The following is a 23,161-nucleotide window of genomic DNA, read 5'->3' on the forward strand; positions in this document are numbered from 1 at the left end:
GTGCGTAAACATACACAGTGGGAGTTGTATATCGAAATAGGTGAACAAAGCGGGTTGGGTGTTCTCCTCTACATTGAGGGAACAGGAGATTCAACCAGGAATTTTCAGCCCCGTCTTGTAAAGGGGGGGCTCAGCTTAGTCTCCCAGAGTCAGGTGGGAAATATAGGGCCTTTTACAGCTTAGGGGGTCTTGCTTATAACACAGATATTGCCTGATAGGTCTCATATGCTACCCAACTCAGCTGTATTACAAAATTTCAAACTAAAGCCCAGGTGTATGTTAGCTTGGTTGACTAATCACTTAGATCAATGTTGGAACTGTCACCCTACTTAGACCCTAATTGGTGATGCCCTGAACAGGCGCAACTGCGCAACTATATTGTCCCTATTCGGTATCTGTCTGTCCCCCTATGGGGGGGGGAAGGGGGGGGGGGGGGGAGGGAAGGAGTGGGAAACAGGTCGGGGGCCAGTCTGAGTGGTCAAGGGTCCCTTGTCAGGGCTTGTCAACGTCAATTAGGTGCCCGGTGGTGTAGGTAGGCACCTCGGTCCATACTACTCAAGTGATGGCGGGTAGATTCGTCGTCTATATACAGTATGTTACATCCGTAACCATAGCTAGGTCAGAGGGCCATACAGTGGGGGGACTGTTGCTTAGGCAAGGTAGTATAGGGCAGATGGGGAAGGATTACAGGGGGGGGGGGAGAGAGGGTCGGCAGCAGCAGGGAGGGAACCAGGGGGAGGGTCCGCCAGCGACACCCCGGCCCATAGCCCAACAACCCGAGTCCACCCACACTCCCGTTTATTCGGTCCCACGTCTCCGGGAACCCGCCGGTACACGAGCCATGTATTCGATCCAGGGGGCCCAAAGCCGGGCGCACTTCTCCGCCGTCCCCTGTAGGTCAGCTGTGAGGCTTTCCATACTGTATATTTCTTCAACTGCTTCCATCCAGTTAGCCATGGTGGGGGTTGTTGTGGATTTCCAGCGGGCGGGGATGAGGCTCTTGGCCGCGTTTAGGAAGTGTCGCGTGAGAGATCTCTTGTAGGCTCCTAGGGGCATCGTTGAGTGGTGGAGTAGCATCGGTAGGGGTTGTAGTGGTATGTCGGAGTCAAGGATCTCGCGTAGCTTCCCGTGTACTTGTCGCCAGAATGTCTCGATAGGCGGGCATGACCACCAGATGTGTAGGTCCGTGCCATCGTCCGCTCCACATCTCCAGCACCTAGCCGATGGTAGCAACCCCATCTGGTAAAGCTTATTGGGGGTCCGATACCAGTTCGTCATAAGCTTGTAATTGGTTTCTTGAAGTTTCGCACTGGTCGAACCTTGATGGGCGAGGACGTGTATTTTTTCCCATTCCATGTCAGTGAGGGTAGTTCCCGTGGCTTGTTCCCATTTAGTTTGGTATCTCGCAGGGGGGAGCCTGGTAGCTTGTAGTATCATAGAATACAGCGTGGAGATACCTCGCGGAAGGTGTCGATTCTCCGTACAGAGAGTCTCAAAGCCCGTCTTTTTCCTGGATAGTAGTTGCTTTCCCTGGAGGGAGCTATGGTAGTGTTGGATCTGATGGTATCGGAAACGGGCTAGCCCCGTTGGAGATGTTAAGGAGGTTAGCGTCTCGAAAGGTTTCAAGTGTGTGTCTGCACACCAGTCTCCAAGCCATGGGGCGTTCGGGTTGCCTAGGCCTGTGATGTCCCCTGGGGCCAAACCTCCGGCAATCTCTGGATTGTAGATCACTGGGGTCAGCGGATTGGGGTTGGTGGTGAGGTCGAGCTTGTAACGTAGAGTCGCCCAGATCTGCAGTGTAGCTCCAATGAGTGGGTGAGACCTGATTTCATTAGTCTGTGCGGGTTTTGGCAACCAGGTAAACAGGCAGCTTTTTCAAAGTTTATTTGCCGGAGGGAGAAGCCACAAATAAAATTAAAAAATACTGTCAAAGACGACAAGAGTGGGAGGGCTAGCAATCCCTAATATAGTAGATTATCAGAATGTCTGTATGATTTGACATATGCAATTACCACGTAAATGGAGAAAGCCAGACAGGAAGCATGGTATCAGATAGTCAGAAAAGGCCAACTTGGGTAAATCCTTAGTTATAGACATTATTCTGTGTCTATGGCAAAGATTTAAAATAAGTCTTAAAACAGATTTTCATTTTCTGCCAATACAGGTGTTCCCAGAAAAGGCTGTAATCCAGACCCTTAAAGACTGTTTGTTGGAATTAGAATCCTTTCTAGAGCTTAAAGGACCACTATAGGCACCCAGACCACTTCAGCTCAATGAAGTGGTCTGGGTGCAAGGTCCTCCAGTTTTCACCCTGAAGCTGAAAACATAGCAATTTCAGAGAAACTGCTGTTTACACTACAGGGTTAATAAAGCCTCTAGTGGCCGTCTCCCTGACAGCCACTAGAGGCGCTACCGCGATTTACACAGAGTCCTCATGGAGACCAGCGTCAAAAAAGATTCCCATAGGAATGCATTGAGTAATGCTTTCCTATGGGCATGTTTGAATGTGCATGCGCCTCTGGACGCACATGCGCATTCAGCTCCACTCGGGAGCTGACATTGATGGACAAGGAGAGTTCACCAGTGCTGAGGGAGCCCGGCATTGGATTAAGGTAAGCAAATAAATGGTTAACCATTTATTTGCCACGGAACGGGGCCCTAGTCACCTAAACAGTGACTAGGGTTCTATAGTGTTAGGAATACATATTTGTATTCCTAACGCTAGTGTTCCTTTTATATAAATGAATAAAAGAAAGGCCTGAGAACGGTTTTCAACAGTCCAAATCTTAGAGGACTGATATCTAGGTGCTTAGATATGATAAGAGAATTAAAGAGGCATAACAATTTTAATGCTAAAGGGACATGGGAAAAGGTCTGAATATAGCGATATTAAAAGAAGAGTGGATTAAGGCTATACATAATGTCAATAGAACAGTACATTTCTTAAATGTCGACTTAATTTTTTTTTTTTACAAATTGGTAAACAGTGGTATCTAGTACAAGAAAAACTCTCTAAAATGTACAAAGATAGGCATTATGAGTGCTGGAGATGTGGAACAGGAAAAGGCGATTATCTCTATATCTGGTGGCACTGTAGCCACTTAAAGTTTGGAATAGTATTAAACATCAGATAAACGTTATGCGGGGCGAATTTATTATTTGCCCCAGAGAGCTTCCTCTTGCATTTGTACTGATCTAGGATGACTGAATGGAAGGAAGGATGGAGAATAAAATGATAACGTATTTGGTTAGCCTCAAAATTAATACTAGCAGGAAATTGAAGAAGCAACAAGATACCACAATGGAATAAAATAAAGGCTCAAGCGTTATTTCAGTATAACATGTTACCAAAAATAGCTCCTACGGATTGTTTAAAACTTAATGAATGGAAAACTGTTATTGATAGACTGGAAGCTTAAAGGGAAACTATAGTGCTAGGAATCAATTTACCCTTTGCCCAGTTCACTGAATTGGACTTTATTAGGGTGTAGACAGTGCTGCATCTTGTAGGAAGAGTGGGGAGCAAGTGTGGCTGGCTAGCTGATTGACCAGAGAGGTTTTCAAAATTCAGAAACACACACGCACAAGTTATTGTAACTGGCAGATTCTGCAGATTTATTACATTAATCATTTTTCTTTCCTCTATTTCTCCTTTTCTTTTTATACATAAGAAAAAGTAGGGACTACTCTTTTTCCTTATGTAGAGCATCTTAAGTAAAGCTTCTTTTCACTTGCCAACGTACATTACCCACAATCCATCAGCCTGCAAAATGTATGTCACAGCATCCAGTGTGGAATGGAAGAAAAGAATATACCAAACATTTTTTTTCTTCTAGTTTATTAAATATTGCTTTCTTAGGACATGTTCACAACATGTCCAGATCCTCTTCATGGTAGGATTTTAAGCATATTAAAATACAGTTTCATTATAAATAATGTTTGTCACAGTTTTACAGTATTCAAAATGACAAATCATCCTTAAAAAAAAAATCCAAAAAGAAAATCTGTTACACCAAAGAAATCACATTTACATAAAGAAAGTTTGGCATTTCCATTATCTTTTCAGTATAAAACAGAATAATAAATCTGTTCCTGCAAGCGGATATTTATAAGTTCGTCAGTTGAAACGTGTTGTAGTAAAACATGCTATACAAAAATTAGTTCTTCTTTTGATCAATTATATATATTTCTGGTGAAAGAAGTGCATCTGAAAATAATCAGCCCGGTTTTACTTCCTTGTTCTCGTAGACAAAAATATCCAATTACAAATTGCCCTTTGTTAAGTTCATATTTACAGCGGAGAAAAAAAATGTTTCCATGAAAATTGAAAAATGGTGTTCATGGTCTTCCACCAGGAGGCAGTGTGAGATTAGCCATCAGATCTCGTACAGCTGCAAATATAGTACATTCACCTGTAGAAGACAAGAAACGTAAGGAAACATATTTAAAGCTTTCAATTCATGTAACAACTGAAACCTATTAACCAAATGACAAACATGTGACTTGTGCAAAATATATAAATTCTGTATATGCCAGTTTCCCCAGTGAGATATTCATTGCAATCAAAAAGAGCATAAATGGGAAAACTTAATGATTTAATTGATACTGTACATATTTGTATTTAGGTACGTAGTCAAACGTGTGCTACACATGCTTCTTTTATTCTGAAATACCTCTGGATGAGAGAGGGAAATAAATAAATATTCCTAGACTGCCTCTCCAATCCCTTTCTTAGGGAAGCACAGACTATTTGGGTAACAGTTTTCGGTTGTTATAGCTTAATGCAGTGGCATCGTCCTTACTAGATGATCTCAGGATATCCCGTTCCACAATTCCATAAAACAAAAAACATAACATAAGACAAGAGAGTGGAGGGTGCGCTAAACAGCATGAAAACCATATGAATACTTATCAATAGAGTAATTAGCTGGTATATCCACATTAAACTTAAATAGGACGTGGCTGTACCAACTAATTACTCTGTTTTCAAACGATTTAGCGCATCCTCCACTTTCTCGTCTTGTATTCTAATGTATTGATTGGTTCGTTGTAACTGTGAGGGAGATTTTATCACATGTTATATTGTTAGTGTGGCGCCACGTTTTCACTTTATTGATTAGTGTAAAAACAGGTCTACAGTTGCAAAATAATTATTGGCATTTTAAAGCAGACATTTAGTGACAAATATATATATATATATATATATATATATAAAAATATTTGTTTTTAAAGATCTCTAATTCACTAAATCAAGCATGGACAGACTCATTTAGGAATGTATGTCCAGTTGACAGTGTTTGAAGAATTTATCATAGCAACTGCACTTTAAAAATAAAGAAATCCTGTGTTAAATTAAACGTTCCTGATAATTTTTTTCATGCTCTGAAGCTATAGGTTTTTGAACCTTTTACGTTCTCCCAAAAATGTTGGATATTTTAAATCACTAGACATGATCTCTGTTCTTGATTTTAAACACTTTATAAACAATGTTATATTTCTGACATCATTTATATTGTATTGTGATGAAGTATGACAGCCAATAGAGCATCAATTCTGAGAAGAGTTGAGTTATCATTCCAAATGTTAGCTCTTTTTGGTAGCTTTAGCAGGCTAATTATTATCCAAATTGATAGTCACAGCAATGATCAAAGCAGTGATCACTACACACCCCAACTGAAAATCTGCTAAAATAGAGGATTGACTTTATGTAAAACTGGTAAACAACATCTCTAAGACAATTTACCTTGACGTGGAGGATTCATCTCTGCAAATCTTTTCAAAATATTGCTGACCATTAATGGAGCGGCCACTGAAGAGTTCTGCTGACGTGGAATGTCCGCCTGCTGGGTTGTTCCTGATGCCATATCATAGATGATGGGGACAATAATACTAACAGCCTCTTGTGGCACGGATGTCTTTTGTGTTAACTGAAGCTATGAACCAAAGCAGAAGCAAATAATGTCAGTAGGGTAGTCATAAAATATAAAATACTGGGAAGATACATAAACACACAAATGAAGATTACAGAAGCGGACGTATACAGATGGCTTGCAATAGTAATGGTGGTGAAACATGTATACATACACTTTAATTTCTAATCTATAGATCAATCAAAAGACTGTTGTTGGAAGACATAATTAGAATATGTCAAACTATTTAATGTGCCCTTTACCATTCTAAATTGCAATACTGAGTAGAGTATGGACTTTATAAATAATTGCGAATATCGGAAAACCAGTTGTGTGGACAAGTAAGAAGTTCCTGACTGAGTATCAAAGAACCACAACTGATGATATACAAACAACTGGCAGTCATTGACCAGCGTGAAATCAAGGTGATCGTGGGTTTACTTACAAAGAACAGCATTTTCGATTTCAGCACAACAGCTGGAGTGCCAGGTGGAGCTATTGGTGGTGCACTCGGTGGTATAGTCAAGCAGAACTGAACATTCCATTTTAGCTGCGTTGATTGGTCAGGGAACTGTGTACAACAAATAAATTATGAATTTCATACTACTTTTATAACATCTGTTTTCTATACTCTGAGGGCTATAAAACCAATTACACATAATTATGTGCTTTATGACAAAGACAGCTGCAGCTAAAGAACACATTTCATATATATTGTTTTGCGTAATGTTATTTAATATTTTTATTACCTACTGCAGTTTTTGAAATGTATATAACTCAATTTCCAATTCAGCTAAATAAATCTTTAACAAGCAAAAACACATGAATGTTACTGTTACCAAATGTTTTGTTTTTTTTGTTATTTAAAATTAATGGCCACATTAAAAGCTCAGCCCACGCTCAATTTTACAGTGAACTGTAGTGATGATGGTACCAGGGGTTACCTGGAACTGCCCCCACTGTAAGCCAAATCATGTTTTAATAGTTTGACACTCAGAGGCCCACAGCTGCCACGTTTTCTGGGACTGCCAAAGTCCATACTATTGCATTAGTTATTGTGAAAGGAATTATTTGGCGTCAGCTGATACTCGGCCATTGTACTCCAACAGGAAACAGACTGATATATTTAATGCGGATGGGGAGCCTCCACTTTAGATACAGCAGAAGAGTCGATCGGACGTGATATGGTGCATAGTCTGCCCCTTTAAGCTCAAACTGTGAACTTTAATCCTTAATCAGAATTTATGACATATCATTTAGATCAAAACTGCAGAGTTAATACATTTCTCAGTTCATTATTTTACTCGAACTTGGTGCAACTGATTTCTATTTGGCACATGCATTCACACCATACTCGGTCACTATACTACTCACTTCTATTTTATTTATTTTTCACGAGCAAAAATGAATATATAAAAATCTTACCAGTTCTAGCTTCATAATGTGTACACAATCCCTTAGTATGTGTGTTGGAGCCCCTAGTAGCTTTGTAAAAGCAATCAGCGTGTTGGCCTTAAATGGTGGCCCTGCAACCTATTAGAAAGGAGCGGGGGAAAAAAATAACATTTTTAGTAACTAAAGTAGATTTAGTCTGTTTAAAAAACCAATAAAAAAAAAAAAAAACAATTCTTAAACCAAACAAGACAGATTTATTTCTCTTCAGTAACACTTAAAAAACAAAACAAAACAAAACAAAAAAACCCTGATGCAGCCAATAAAGCACATCAACGTAAATGATTCCGGGTAAACAAATTTGCTCACTTGAAACATAATATATTGCTTAAACATCACATATTAGCAGTTTGCAATAAATCAATCTTTTCCTCACAAAATGTGGGTCTCATTTTACAGCATAATTAATGACCAATTGATAGAGTTTCTTCAAAAGATAATTACACAGTGGTGTAAATAAATAATAAAAAGGTATTTCAACATTAGTGAGAGACATATGACTCAATGATATACACAACGAAATTAAGTTATTTTTTTTCCCCTCACAAGTAACAATAGTGTTTTCACATACTCTAGTCTCAAAGAATTTCTCCAAAACTTGCAGTTCCTCTGGCTTCCACTGCCCGGCATTTTCAGGTGTCACTTTCAGCTGCAATGTCTGGTTTGTTGAGGGGTTGAGAGCCACCCGGCACTTCAATACATCGGTCTTGAACATTATGACCCCCGGTTCATTGGAATTTATTAGTTGCAACTGAAGAAAGACCACACCACAGCAAAGTTAATAACCGACATTCTCTCTCATTCTATTTACTTATTTTACTAAATACATGCCCTTAAAGATATTTTTTACTAACTTACATCAATAGCTATGAAGTTAGTAAATGGTAATCTCAAATATTACTGAAAATGAATGTTAAAGCATGAAATACAAGACATGTAAAACGCATAAACAAAATGCCTGATCAAATGTAAAGGATCCAACTGAAAGCTGTGCACATACCGTTTCCTGCTGGATTATCCGCTGGAGATGTCGCCTCATGTTAACTGATCCAAGGAACCTCTCCAGAGGAGAACATAGGTAGCTACCGGCTAATGCTGGTGCTAAACCGGGAGTAGGAGAAGGCAGTAAGAGTACATGCAAGTTACTGTGGGTGAGGATTGTAGGGATGGACGCAGCCCAAGAACGTTGAGGTAGCTTACGTGGAGGAGGCATGTTTGTTGGCATTGACTGAGAGCCTATAAAAATAAGGGGGAAAAACAATTAAACATTCACTAAAATCTGGAAAGGCTTTACTTGTGAGATAAATATTTACATATAAATAACACATTCAAAAAGCTAAACTTTAGCAGCAAGTGGAGAAAAAAAAAAAAAGGAAAAAAAGACTTCACTACTAAGACACTAGATGGGCTTTCAAGGAACAGATCCCAACACAATTTTTCTCCCATAAGGGGGAGGGATACCAACATGTCCACATGTGCTTATTTGGAGAGATACTGAACCTAAAGCTCAGGAAGGACATTATTCCATTCTTTGATCATGTAAGAGGCCTGGTGCAAATGATTTGCACATCTCAGCAATTCGTTCACTAACGCTATATGACGTAGTCAAGATTAATTAGAAGAAAGTTGACATTTCTATGATTTAGTGCCAGACACACAGAAAAGTCAAAGATCGCAGTTATAAACACTGCACAAAACAGAGGCACGTCTATAAGGACAGGAAAACCAAAAAGAACAAGTACAAAAATGCAAAGCCATCTAAAACAAAGACAGATCCTTTTTGAGACATCTCATATTTACATATTTTTTTTCTGAAATGCTATATTTGAACTTTAGAGTGGACTATATTAAACAATATATGCTTAATTTTCGTGATTTTGTTTATTGTGAGGCCCATGGAACCAAATAATTAGGCAATAAACTTGTAATTATCTTACGTTAATATCTGCAATTGCTACCAATTTACAGATCATAACAAAATTTGAAGAATGTTAAAACACTAATAAAATACACCCAACGAGGATGTCTAGTGAAAAAAAGTGCATGATGGGAACTATGACATACTTGTTCCAGCTCGAGGGGAGTGAGACACATCAGGGATAGGAGAGTGAAGAGATGGATTTGCTGGTGACATTCCAGTCATACGAGTTGCTGGAGAAGGACCAGATACTTGAGGAGACCCTGGCCAATTCCCTGCACGCTGGCTGGGTGACATCATGGTGTACGGAGAGCTAGGGTCTAATGTACCTGTGCAAGTTGCAAGATGAGATTTTTTTTATGACTTCACATCTAATGTTAGTATGTACTTAAGCTTTCCATGGGATAATGTGTTTATGTTAATATGTTACAATGTATAAACATTCAATATGGCAGGAGAAGACTACAATATTCATAGTTATGTGTAAATGGAAGATGTTGATACTGAATTATAAAATTTAGCATGGTAGTCGGTTTTATTAATAATGGACAATGCTGATATAATGCCACAGAAATGTGACGGTTTCCTCAACTTCACCATATAAGTGTTAACTGTAACTACCTCCTAACTGTGTCCCACTGCTAAAGGATGACCTCAAATTATTGATAACAAAAATCATGCCAGATAAGCACCCTCAAACAGTTTCATAGGGTGCAATGACACGGTTAACAATACAATTAACACTCACCTATACATCACAACAGATTCAAACTTTTCAAAATGAATTGTTTTATACAGCCTCACTAGAAGACCTAATCTCTCCAAGCACCATAACCACTACAGTGTCCTGGTTCTCTATCCCACCAAGGTAAGTAGTCAAGCCATTTGTTTCATAGTAACTTCTACATGCGACAATTGATTCCATGAAATTGACAAGAGGTCAAGTAGAAAATATATATGCCTGCAAAAGCTCCAGGCAGCATCAACATGTTTCACATATATAATGTACTTTCACTAGCTTCTAAAATAAGCAATACATATGCTGGATAAATATTGCATATTCCTTGTCTTAAGAACTACCTAATGTATCAAGAAATACAGAAATGGTGGGTACAGGGAAATGTAATCATATCACACAGACAAGTCAAATCTCTAAATTTAATTAAGACACGGAGATAGAGTCAATCCGCAAATATGAATAAGAAGAATACAAGAATCTGCAGAAACATTGACCTAAAGCAGAAAAAACATACACAGATCAGGGCTATGGAATTAGAGGATTACTGTAGGGAGTAGGAGGGAAAAAAAAAAAAAAAAAAAAGTACAGATTCAGCCTAAATGTACACTATAGGTTGGCATATACATATGTTGATCCATCATAAAAGTCAATCCCCACAATTAGCGTTGTAATAGAGGCTTAGACAGCCACCCTCCCTAAAAACTTGAAAAGGTTGGCCCTAGGCTACACCTATGGACTCATACACTTACGATTCGGGTCTAAGCTAGACAGCTGCCGTCAACAGTTTACTTTCAAATAAAATTATAAATATTGTTTATCTTACTGTATCGGGTTATATGATAAGAGCTAGGAACCTTCTGCAAACCAGATGTTGTGGACTATATCTCCCATAATATATTTACAATCTAACACTGGCAAGGAGTCAGGAGAGATGAAGTCTACACCATCTGGAGAGCCGAAGGTTGCTTACCCTGCCAATCCAATGTTACTCATAAAGCAGAGGGATGGCAATTGTTGCACCGCCAGCAACGTTTCTAGAAGAAGTCCTCACTTCTGCTTTGAAGCACATCTAAAAGTTCCACCGAGTATTCATCTTTGCTCTGACATATTAGATGGCAGTGCCAGATATTCGATCTTCTGCCCTGCCGTGCGTATGTGCATGAAATCACGCAGAAGTAAAATACACTGATGAGATAATCAATGAAAAACAATTATGACTGCCCATGACTGTCAGACGTGGAGCTGGAGGGAGGAGAGTATACACAAATACAGCCAATGACAATCTTGACAACGGGCGTGGTGCTTGACTAAAACACCCACCTTTTCTCACCCTGCAGCTTATGCACAAGGAAAAGTAGTCCCCACTTTGCAAATAGGTTTCATTTTGGAAAAACAAAACAAAAAGGTAGACGAGATTTAATTTTTGACTATAAAATATTAAAAAAAAATGAGCTGCTTTAAATATGCAGACTAAATTAATATAGCACAAAGGCTGCTTAAAGGGACACTGTAGACACCCAGACCACTTCAGCTAATTGAAGTGATCTGGGTGCTGTGTCCCTATTGCACTTAATGCTGCAATATAAAACATTGCAGTTCCAGAAAAACTGCAATGCTTACACTGCAGTTCTAAGTCTGCCCACAGTGCCACTGGGGGAGCTTCCAGAATCCAAACAGATCTTTGGTCCGTTATCTGACGCTGAACGTCCTCACGCTCTGCATGAGGACCTCCAGCGTCAGATTTTCCCCATACGAAAGCATTGAATAATGGTTTCCTATGGAGGGGGGAAGGGGCGTGGGCATAGCCTGATGTCGGCGGGGAAGGGACATCGGTGCTGGATTCAGGTATGTGGCTAAAGGTGTTTTTATCCCTTTCAGGGTTAGGGGGGGACCTATTAAACCTATAGTGCCAGGAAAACTGTTTTGCTTTGCTTTCCTGGCACTATAGGATCCCTTTAAGTACAAGAGGTTCAAATTAACTACAACACAAAAAGCACTACAAAAAGTAAGCTTCTGAGGGTAAATGTAATATGAAATATAAATTCAAAATTAAGCCCTGCGCTCACACTCCTACTACTCCTGGGCTGCAACGACGACTATAGTACTCATCAGCCCAAATACATAGAACTGGTTTTAGTTAAGAAATATCTCAGGTATGATTTGTTTAACAAAAACTGGGGGCTGCCTTTTAAAAGTCAAAGTCATTCAACAACAACATCCCCAAACAGTCCTAATCCACTTTTCTCACATTCAATCTGTTATGGTCCAGCATATGAATGTAACATATTTCTAATACACAACACATGGGAAAGGCTCAATAGAAAAACTCTATGAAAAAAACTGCAACATTACAAATAATATTGTGTGGAGAACACTTTGCTTGCAGTCCCTACTCAGAGCGGTTAATTGCAGATATTTGCAAAACTCACTGCAGCTTGAAGACTGCTGCTAGCTTACTGACATCAAGGGAGGAAATAAATGTCCATTTACGGACCAAGATATGTCAAGTGGCTGTATTGCACATCTCGCCTCTCTCCAGCTCTAGATTATCAAGTTTGGGTAATTCCTAGACAAACTGAGCTGTGAATAGGCTGTTATCAGCATATTCAGCAGTTCCACTCATCATATATTACTAGGGAAAACAAGGCAGGGGAACAATTTAGAGAGCCCATGCTGGACAGGTGCTTATGCGATACGAGAAAAAAACAAAACCCTAAAAACAAAAAGACCAGAATGCAAGACATGATTGGCAAAGCCCTTTTCTGGTCTTGGGGGAGTGTATGCTGAAGCATTGACCTGCCCCTGTGGTGCAATCATATGACCTGTAAAGCTTAAAGGGACACTATAGGCACCAAAACAACGTTAGCTTAGTGAAGCAGTGTTTGTGTACAGATTATGCCTCTGAAGTTACAATGCTCAATTATTTGCGATTTAGGAGTTACCGTATATACTCTAGTATAAGCCGAGGTTGCGATTTAGGAGTTACCGTATATACTCTAGTATAAGCCGAGGCCCTTAATTTTACCCCAAAAAACTGGGACAACGTATTGACTCGAGTAGAAGACTAGGGTGGGAAATGCAGCAGCTACTGTTAAATTTCTAAATAAAATTAGATCCTAAAAAAATTATATTAATTGAATATTTATTTACAGTGTGTGTATATAATTAATGTGTATATGAGTGCAGTGTGTGTGTGAGTGAATGCAGTGTGTGTGTGAGTGAATGCAGTGTGTGTGAGTGAATGCAGTGTGTGTGAGTGAATGCAGTGTGTGTGAGTGAATGCAGTGTGTGTGTGAGTGAATGCAGTGTGTGTGAGTGAATGCAGTGTGTGTGAGTGAATGCAGTGTGTGTGAGTGAATGCAGTGTGTGTGAGTGAATGCAGTGTGTGTGAGTGAATGCAGTGTGTGTGAGTGAATGCAGTGTGTGTGTGTATGAATGCAGTGTGTGTGAGTGAATGCAGTGTGTGTGTGTATGAATGCAGTGTGTGTGTGTATGAATGCAGTGTGTGTGTGTATGAATGCAGTGTGTGTGTGTATGAATGCAGTGTGTGTGTGTATGAATGCAGTGTGTGTATGAATGCAGTGTGTGTGTATGAATGCAGTGTGTGTGTGTGTGTATGTATGAATGCAGTGTGTGTGTGTGTGTGTATGTATGTATGAATGCAGTGTGTGTGTGTGTGTGTGTGTGTATGTATGAATGCAGTGTGTGTGTGTGCATGCAGTGTGTGTGCGAATGCAGTGTGTGTGCGAATGCAGTGTGTGTGCGAATGCAGTGTGTGTGCGAATGCAGTGTGTGTGCGAATGCAGTGTGTGTGCGAATGCAGTGTGTGTGCGAATGCAGTGTGTGTGTTGCAGAGCCTTGGTGGGGGGTGGGCAATTTTATTATTATTTTTTTAATTATTTCAATAATTATTTTTTATTTTATTTAATTATTATTTTTTATTTTATTATTTTTAATATTTTACTTTTCATTTTTTTCGGCCCCCCCTCCCTGCTTGATACATGGCAGGGAGAGGGGTCTCTCACTCCCTGGTGGTCCAGTGGCATTGGCAGTTCAGTGGGGGGGGGGAGGGGCGCTGGCGGAGAGCACTTACCTCTCCTGCAGCTCCTGTCAGCTCCCTCCTCCTCCGCGCCGGTCCGTGCAGCTCCTCTGTCAGCTCACAGTGCAAGTCTCGCGAGAGCCACACTATGACCCCACGGCTCTCGCGAGACTTACACTGGGAGTTGACAAAGGTGCTGAATGGACCGGCGCGGAGGAGGAGGGAGCTGACAGGAGAGGTAAGTAAACGCTCTGCAGCCCCCACAGCCCCCAGTCTGTATTATGGCAATGTAAATTGCCATAATACAGACACTGACTCAAGTATAAGCAGAGTTGGGGTTTTTCAGCACATAAAATGTGCTGAAAAACTCGGCTTATACTCGAGTATATACAGTAAATCACTTTTCTTTCTAATTATGCAGCCCTAGTCACATTTCCTCTGACACTGCCTGTATGAAAAAAAAAAAAAAAAAAAACTTTCATTTTCAGATGTAACTTAATGTAAAAGATTTTATCTCCTGCGCTGTAAATTAAACTTTAATTACATACAGGAGACTCCTGGAGGGTCTAGCAAGCTAGTAAAAGAGCAGGAGATAAGAAGTTCTAATTTAAACAGAATTTGGAGTAAAGGAAGTATAAATATTAGATGACTCCTTACAGGAAGTGTTTAGGAAATGGCAGATAATGCAGGGAGGTGTAACTAGGGCTGTATAAACATAGTGATTTAACACCTAAATGGCAGATAATTGAGCAGCGAGTCTGCAGGGGCATGATCTATAAACTAAAATGGATTCATTAAGCTAAAGTCGTTTTGGTGACTATAGTGACTTTTACAAATGATTGTCACTTGCTGTTTATTTAGTCCTTTTAAGAGGGTGTAGTTAAGATTTCAGCAAGACTTCAATGAAAAGTTAATTACACCATTTTATACTGACGCATTAGGCAGAAAGAGATGCCCATCTTACTGCATTAGATAGTGCACAACTTTTACATAATTCCAGAGCCAACAGGAATCACCCTGTGTATAGTGGTCCTCTTTAATAAAAACCTATTGGCTAAACGCGACATTGTCTTACAAAACACATTATAGGGAGAAAATTCTCATTACTGAGAAGAATGTGCAGTGTGATAATATATGTATTAATATGAAATAGTGAACTATTCGCCGGCGAACAGTTCGGTACATCACTACTACCATCGGTTGGAATATATTATGTATAGAAATCAAAATAGAAAATGAAGGTTGATAAAAGGTGAATATTCCTTTAAAAAAATCCAACACAAGCACTCACCGTGAGGGCTAGCAAAATTAGAGGTGGGGACCATAGTGATTCCAAGTGAGGAAGGCGAGGGAGTGGGACCAAAGGAAGCAGGTGAAGGTGCTCTTAGTGCACCACTAGGTGAGCTTTGCAGATTTCCTAGTTAACGAAACCAAAAAAAATATATATTTTAAAGGGTAGCTTCAAAGATAATGGTATTGCTGTGCAACTGCAACAGATGATTTGTTTCTTAATAAAACAGTGATAAACATATCCATATGTCTAATAATTTAAGACAGGTATACATAATATGAATTGTGGTCTGCCAGAGGTATATGATTTGTTACTCCATCAATACTACAGTAGAAAAAGCCTAGAGTTGTTACCCTCCCACCAATGTCAATCCAAAGCTTTTAAGTGGACCACTCTTACCTGGAGACTGTGAATGCATCATGGATGGAGACGGTGTAACTGTACTGTGATAAGATGAAGGTGGTGAAGTAAGAGGGTATGCACCCGATGCGCCCGCCTGCTTCGCAAACTGCTTAAAATTAGAAATTACAAATTAGAAAGTCAAAATATTCCAGGTAGTAATAGTGGTTTCAATTATATAACTTGCTAATTTACACAGACCTTAAACCTGCAGTGTATCTTAGTAGAAAAGAGAGAGAAAAAATAAAAAAAGGTTAAGGTAAAAGAAAAAACCCTCTTACTCCAAAAGTAATAGTGACAGGGACGGAACTTGTTCTAATACCAGCTATCGAGGGTCCGGGAGAGATGAACATCCTTCTCAATACTAAGCAACATGTGTACCATCCAGACATTAGATAGAAATTGCCACCTTTTTGTGTTGTCTCTATTCTTACTTGCATTGCATCTTCCCATGTTTCCTCTGTGTCAGAACACGGGCAGGTCAATTCAGAAAAAAATATAAAGGCATGCACAAATTATAGATACAGACATATAAACATATTTTACAGCTTATATGCATATCCATAATGTTGTGTATATAAAGTTTGCAAAGGTTTGGAAGATGCAGTAATATTCTAGAAATAAAATGTCCTGTACATTTCCAATAAGTGAAGTATTATTCACACCAAAGAGATGTCAGGTTTTTGTTTTTTTAATTTAAAGGAACCAGATAAACATTTTAGTTTGTTGGTGCCTGCAGTCCCACCCCCCCTCCCTCCCAAAGTTAGGCTGAGCAGCACTTGATCAAATAATAGTATATTGTGTGCCCAACACTGCTGACCTGCCAGATAAATTGACATTTTCTCAAAAAATCTGTATACATAATCCAAAAAATATGGATCAGTAAGTTTCATTAAATATAGTAAGCTTAAAAAAGTTGAGAAGTAAAACTTTTATGACAGTGGTCATTTAAGCAATTGTACACACAGGTTTTTTTTTTTTAAATCTCAGATATCCCTATACTTAATAAAAGTAAAGCATCACCTAGAACAGTAGTGCCCAAATACGCCCTTAAAATGAACTGCTCTGGGCCATGTAGGGCCCAGGGACTTTGCTCTCTATTTTCACTTCAAAAGGGACGATCTCAGAGGCTCCCTGGCGTTAAAGGAGCATTACTTGTATTAGTGTACATAACATGTGGACATACCGGTTGTGTTTGTTGTGGTTGTAGTTGTGAAATTAAGGAGTCCATCATATCACCTCCTATAGGGGAGGGAGGATTGTCATCTTCATTTACCGACCTCCGTCTAGCATCCTGGTTACTGTCGACAAACGTATTTAGGAATGTCTGTTGGAAGATAAAAATAAATATACCCTTAGAAGACACCGGTGGATCAGTTATATAAAAGTATTTACAATTACTTTTTTTTTTTTTTAAGTTGCAGTCTATTTTGAAAATGAAACCTTGAGCAAGAGAGCAGTTTGAATAACCTTTAGAACATCTAATTCAGCAGGATACGAAGAAAACATTTCTTGGAAATGTATCCATTTTATCTTGAGCAGCTACAAAGGGCTTACAAAAGACTACATTTAAAAAAGAATTTCCCAAAGAACATTAAGTGAAGAACTGTCAAGATTATTCAATTGAGTTAAAAAAAAAAAAAAAAAAAACAAGGTGAAAGAACATATTTAACGGAGAATATAACATTATACGCGAGACATTTGCATAAATACAGTACACATATTACCCACCTTAAGTCCAGGAGCAGGATAAAAACCTTCCACTATTTTGCTGTTGTCAAAGAGACTGTAAGCTCCATCCCGTATTGCAACAACCCCTCGACTTCTGCAGTAAATGTCTATACAATACATGTTCCTGAAGGCTAATCGAATGTGGGTAGGTGATTGTGGGAGGATTGAAAAGCACTGGTAGGCTGTGTTTATTCGCTGTGTGAGGCCCAGCATCGGTACCGTTGGGAGCTTATTAATAGCACTTAAAGGAGATTGAGTGTCAAACAATACCTGGAAAGACACAGAAAATGTAAAGAAGAAAAAAAAAAAAAATGATGTCTAAACGATAGAAGTTTTTGGGAGAGTTTAACAGGTTTAAAGGAACACTATAGTCACCTAAATTACTTTAGCTAAATAAAGCAGTTTTAGTGTATAGATCATTCCCCTGCAATTTCACTGTCATTTAGGAGTTAAATCACTTTGTTTCTGTTTATGCAGCCCTAGCCACACCTCCTCTCGCTATGATTGACAGAACCTGCAGGAAAAAAAAAAACTGGTTTCACTTTCAAACAGATGTAATTTACCTTAAATAATTGTATCTCAATCTCCAAATTGAACTTTAATCACATACAGGAGGCTCTTGTAGGGTTCTATCAAGCTATTAACATAGCAGGGTATAAGAAAATCTTAATTAAACAGAACTTGCAATAAAGAAAGCTCTCTTTACAGGAAGTGTTTATGGAAGGCTGTGCAAGTCACATGCAGGGAGGTGTGACTAGGGTTCATAAACAAAGGGATTTGACTCCTAAATGGCAGAGGATTGAGCAGTGAGGCTGCAGGGGCATGTTCTATACACCAAAACTGATTCATGAAGCTAAAGTTGTTCAGGTGACTATAGTGTCCCTTTAAGGGACATCACATACACATTAATGGTAACCAGGCAACTGAACGGTGTATATAATTGCACAAAACCAGATGCATGATTGCAGTAATATAATATACAATGAAAATATAATTCCTCAAAAAAAAAATATACATCAGTTGCAGACATTTAAATTGTGGCTGCTAGTCAACATGACAGAAAAAGATAAAATGAATAAGTGGTACGAGCTATGGTATCTTCCATTCATTAATTTGAGTGCCTTCAAGTCATTTTTCATGAGAATTAGATTTCATCAGTGGCTGCCCTACAGGCACAGTCCTCCATTCATCAGCCACCTTGTGGTTGTTGCAGGATGTTAAATTGTGGCACGGAAAGCAAGCAATGCTCACATCATGAGATAATTATTTGTCCTTTTAAGGCAATGAAACATATCTCCACTGCACTTAGGTGTAGCAGCAACTTTACGACCCTCTGATACTCGAGCCATGCTTTTGAGCATCTAACAGAGACACTCCATAAGAGTGTATTTTCTACAACAGCACTGTACATACTCAAGTATGAGACACTGCAAGAGTACTCGACAAAGCATGTAAATGTAGAAAAATTATTTTAAAAAAAAATGGAATAAATAAATTTTAAAAATGATAACTTACTTAGCCCATCAGGTTGTGCAAAAATTTAGGACATAACTGTTCCTCTTTAAAAGTGGATTAAAACGGATTTACTGCATGGTTAATTTGTAAGAGATTTATGTATTGTTGTAGTATGGCAATACTTAATATGAAAAAGAAAGGCCATCTGCCATTGGTGAAATTAAAAAATACCTGTAATAACTGTACAACATTTGGTACTTTGTTAAACATTTCCTGTAGCTGGTGAAGGATGATATTGTGACAGTTGCTGCAGCCAGAATAAGGGCCTGTGGTTCCAAGTGAGATATGAAATTTGTGATGGATAGAATTCCACTGAATGCTTATCTGCCAAAATAAAAATAAATAAAAATATTAGCATTCTAAACATTAGAAACCTCTGAAATAAAAGCATTTCAATCAATTTTATGTCATGTGTTTAACAAAAATGTTAAAAAAAAAAATAATCAGGGAGCTGCCATCATCAGTATTTATACAATCATGACCAAAGAAAGCGAACAGCACTGCACAGCATTCCCAAATGAGCAGACAAAGTGTTAAGAAAATCAAAATGTATGCCTTATGGCGGGGACAAAAATAATTTTGTAGGTCCTGTTACAGCTCCATAGGTGCATTAGGTCACTGCAGCAGTAGGGAAATGTAATGTATGGAAGTTACATCTTCCATAGATCTTTAATACTGATAGGAAATGAGAGTTTCACATGGATTGGACAGATAACACTACAATTCATACTACATCATAGGCAAACATGATCTTCTGGTTAAAGGAGGGACGGACACACCTAATGCGCGGCTACATTTTTTAAATATGAAAGCTGAAAAATATTTTTGTCGTCGAATGTAATGCGCATTTATAAAAAAAAAAAGACACTACTATACAACATTGTGCTACAAAGAAAATGTTTATTGCCGTGTGTGTGTGTACACACATAAGGATTATTATATTAAAATATTTTTGAAGCAACAGTGGTCATTTAATGTATTAAAGGCATTCTGGCATGTGCTGCATTACTTCAGTCACTCTAGAACTTCTAATTCTGCACAAGAACTTAGAGGAATGGTTTTACTTTTTTAGCTTGTCAGATATAGGTTTTCACTGCGTGCAGAACAGTGAAGTGATGGGAAACATTAGCATTTTAATAGCATTCTTACCCAGAATTACACCAAGAATTGTTAAATAATTAAGAAGGCTACATTATCTATTTTAAAACAACAGATTTAACTAAACTATGCAAACAATGTAAAGGAAGGTACGGAACTAAATATTTAAAGACTCATCATATAGTTTTACTTAAAATTAGATTGTTTCAATCTCACCAAACATTATATATTAGTATATATATATAAAAAAAAAAAAAATAACAAAAGTCATTATTGGTTCTCCAATTTTTATTTTACCTACCGAGCTTCCTTTTGTTGGCCCATAACATAATATGAGCTTGCGATAGTTGTAGAGACGAACTTCCGAAAAGAGATTTAGGTGAGGAGGTATGTCTTAAAGAAAAAAAATATAAACAAATAAGTACCGTATTTTTCGCTCCATAAGACGCACCTCACCATAAGACGCACCTAGTTTTTAGAGGAAGAAACCCAGAAAAAAAATATTCTGAACAAACTGTCCCATAGTGTTTCTTACTATGGGACAGTTTGTACAGAATATTTGTTTTCTCCCCTGTCCCATAGACTTCATCCCCCCCCCCTCCCCATAGACTTCACCCCCCCCCCCTCCCCATAGACTTCATCCCCCCCCCCTCCCCATAGACTTCATCCCCCCCCCCTCCCCATAGACTTCATCCCCCCCCCCTCCCCATAGACTTCATCCCCCCCCCCTCCCCATAGACTTCATCCCCCCCCCCCTCCCCATAGACTTCATCCCCCCCCCCTCCCCATAGACTTCATTCCCCCCCCCTCCCCATAGACTTCATTCCCCCCCCTCCCCATAGACTTCATTCCCCCCCCCCTCCCCATAGACTTCATTCCCCCCCCCCTCCCCATAGACTTCATCCCCCCCCCCCTCCCCATAGACTTCATCCCCCCCCCCTCCCCATAGACTTCATCCCCCCCCCCCTCCCCATAGACTTCATCCCCCCCCCCTCCCCATAGATAAATCTGCCTTCATAAGAAGCCTCCAGATGTGCCCAGATATTGATATTACAACTATGCAAATGTCATATTGTATTGACGGTGTAAGATAATTTCAATTTTAGTCAGTGGTCACACCAAAAAGCAGTAATCCATTGGTTTTTTTTGTGGTTTTTTTTTTTTTTAACAATTACTGATATTTGTTTAGATTTTTAGCCCTTTCACTACTTTACAATGCATTAAATATTTAGATTTAGACTATTCCTTTAATATACCATAACCCCCATCAACCATTTACTACACACTTTCAAAGTTAATAAAATATTAAATAAGTTTTTATTACAAATGAAAATGAATTGGCATTCTTCTCTCCCATACTGTCCCCCTCCCCTTGTCCCATAATTACTTACCTGTCTTGTAGCGTTGGCCGGCAGCACAGGGCGCACCGCGGTAGTGGAACTTGAATTTCATGTTCCGGTTTCCGGCGGGACTGAAAGGAAGTGTGCACTCAGCTTGTGCACACTTCCTTTCAGTCCCGCCGGAAACCGGAACATGAAATTCAAGTTCCACTACCGCGGTGCGCCCTGTGCTGCCGGCCAACGCTGCAAGACAGGTAAGTAAAGCTTCATATTCGCTCCATAAGACGCACAGACATTTCCCCTCACTTTTGAGGGGGAAAAAAGTGCGTCTTATGGAGCGAAAAATACGGTAATAATAATAAAAACCCATATTAGAATGTCAGTAATGAAACAAAATTTGCATTACAATTAAGTTGGATATTAAAAAGGTACCTTGTAAACAGCGTGAAAATTCCAATACACACTCATACAATCGAGCAATACTGTTCCAGTCATTTAGGAACATTTCTACGACTTTTCGCCCACCAACTGGCTCAGAAAGCGGGTTTTCATAAGTTAGGTAGACATGCCGCGTTGGACCTGCAATAAAAGATGACAAAAGAAAATATTTTACAAAGACTGTTAGGATGCCAAGAAAAATAAGCAAACTAAATGAATGTCACCACACCTTGCTCCCTGAATGCGATACCTTGCTCCCTAGATGCCGAACTGTTTAGTGGACAGTTTGCAAATACCAACTCTGCCACCCATGTGCGGTTATTTCTGCCTTGGAGCCGGAAAGTGCAGTCGAGAAGAGACTGCTCAAGTGCCTTTTGAGTTTCTTCACTCGTTCCTTTACACGGAGGTATCCTTGAAATGGGAACACAACAAAGAAGTGTACATGAACATTGCTTAAAGAGAATGCAAACATAACTTGCAAAACAAACCCATACTGAGAAAGAAATATTGCAAATCGGACATTGAAATGAAAATATATTCAATAAAAAAAAATTATATATATATATTTTATTAACATGGGCTCTCCATGGATGAATGAATGGATATATAAAATAAAACAGGATCTAGGTTGCAGCATTAAATATCTTTAAATGAAGTTGAGCTTTTGAAGTTGAGTCGTTGCAGAGACCCAAGCCTCAAATAAAGTGAAAAAAAATTAAAAAATTAAGAACTGAAACTAGATTTATGCTCTTTCCTCAAAGCCATTCCTCTTGAAAAGAGACTGCACAAGATGCCAAAACAATAATGACAAATGTTTGGTACTTTAATTACTTAAACAAAGCAAAAATATATGTACCAAAAATAAAATGTAATTACCTCAATATTCTAATAGCATGGCTGAAACCGTCACCTTCTATTTGAACGCCCTGGTGTGGAATTTCCATGTTGGACAACTAAAGTGATGTAAAAAAAAAGTTAATACTTAAAAATAAATAAATAAAACCATTCAAAATACAGAAAATTTAAAAAAAATCAAAATATGCTGCTTTGTTAACAGAAACTCTGACGTTACCAATTTGCTGAATATTTACTGGTAACGCCAAAACTACTATATTTGAATATACAAACATTCCAGTGAAACAATGCCAATTAAATTTCAATCATAATGATTTAATCTTCAGTGAAATGTGTACTGCCATTTACACTACATTATTAGATATTATGCAGGCGGGGGGGGGGGACATTTTTGTGTTGTGATGTGGAAGTGCGTTAGGATGAGGGTCGTAATCTTA

General features: G+C 38.9%; 1 protein-coding gene across 6 annotated transcripts in view; it reads right to left on the reverse strand.

Annotated features, from left to right (window-relative positions):
* Positions 1-3,827: 3,827 nt before the first annotated feature.
* Positions 3,828-23,161, reverse strand: part of MED14 (mediator complex subunit 14) — a 41,325-nt gene continuing 21,991 nt past the window's right edge. For 2 of the 6 annotated variants that reach the window (XM_063450112.1, XM_063450111.1), the window contains exons 16-31: positions 22,746-22,822; positions 22,099-22,280; positions 21,864-22,010; positions 20,393-20,484; positions 19,165-19,317; positions 17,479-17,748; positions 16,934-17,074; positions 15,748-15,859; positions 15,349-15,474; positions 9,426-9,608; positions 8,362-8,597; positions 7,933-8,112; positions 7,335-7,442; positions 6,355-6,480; positions 5,744-5,933; positions 3,828-4,412 (exon numbers count right to left, since the gene is read on the reverse strand). In XM_063450112.1, the coding sequence (XP_063306182.1) occupies positions 4,339-4,412; positions 5,744-5,933; positions 6,355-6,480; positions 7,335-7,442; positions 7,933-8,112; positions 8,362-8,597; positions 9,426-9,608; positions 15,349-15,474; positions 15,748-15,859; positions 16,934-17,074; positions 17,479-17,748; positions 19,165-19,317; positions 20,393-20,484; positions 21,864-22,010; positions 22,099-22,280; positions 22,746-22,822 (2,397 nt within the window). In that variant the 3' untranslated portion in view covers positions 3,828-4,338. The remainder of the gene's footprint in view (positions 4,413-5,743; positions 5,934-6,354; positions 6,481-7,334; positions 7,443-7,932; positions 8,113-8,361; positions 8,598-9,425; positions 9,609-15,348; positions 15,475-15,747; positions 15,860-16,933; positions 17,075-17,478; positions 17,749-19,164; positions 19,318-20,392; positions 20,485-21,863; positions 22,011-22,098; positions 22,281-22,745; positions 22,823-23,161) is intronic. The other 4 variants (XM_063450115.1, XM_063450114.1, XM_063450113.1 and 1 more) reach the window with 4 other exon arrangements.

This window comes from Pelobates fuscus, chromosome 1 (genome assembly GCF_036172605.1).
Source record: "Pelobates fuscus isolate aPelFus1 chromosome 1, aPelFus1.pri, whole genome shotgun sequence".
Classification (NCBI taxonomy): domain Eukaryota; kingdom Metazoa; phylum Chordata; class Amphibia; order Anura; family Pelobatidae; genus Pelobates; species Pelobates fuscus.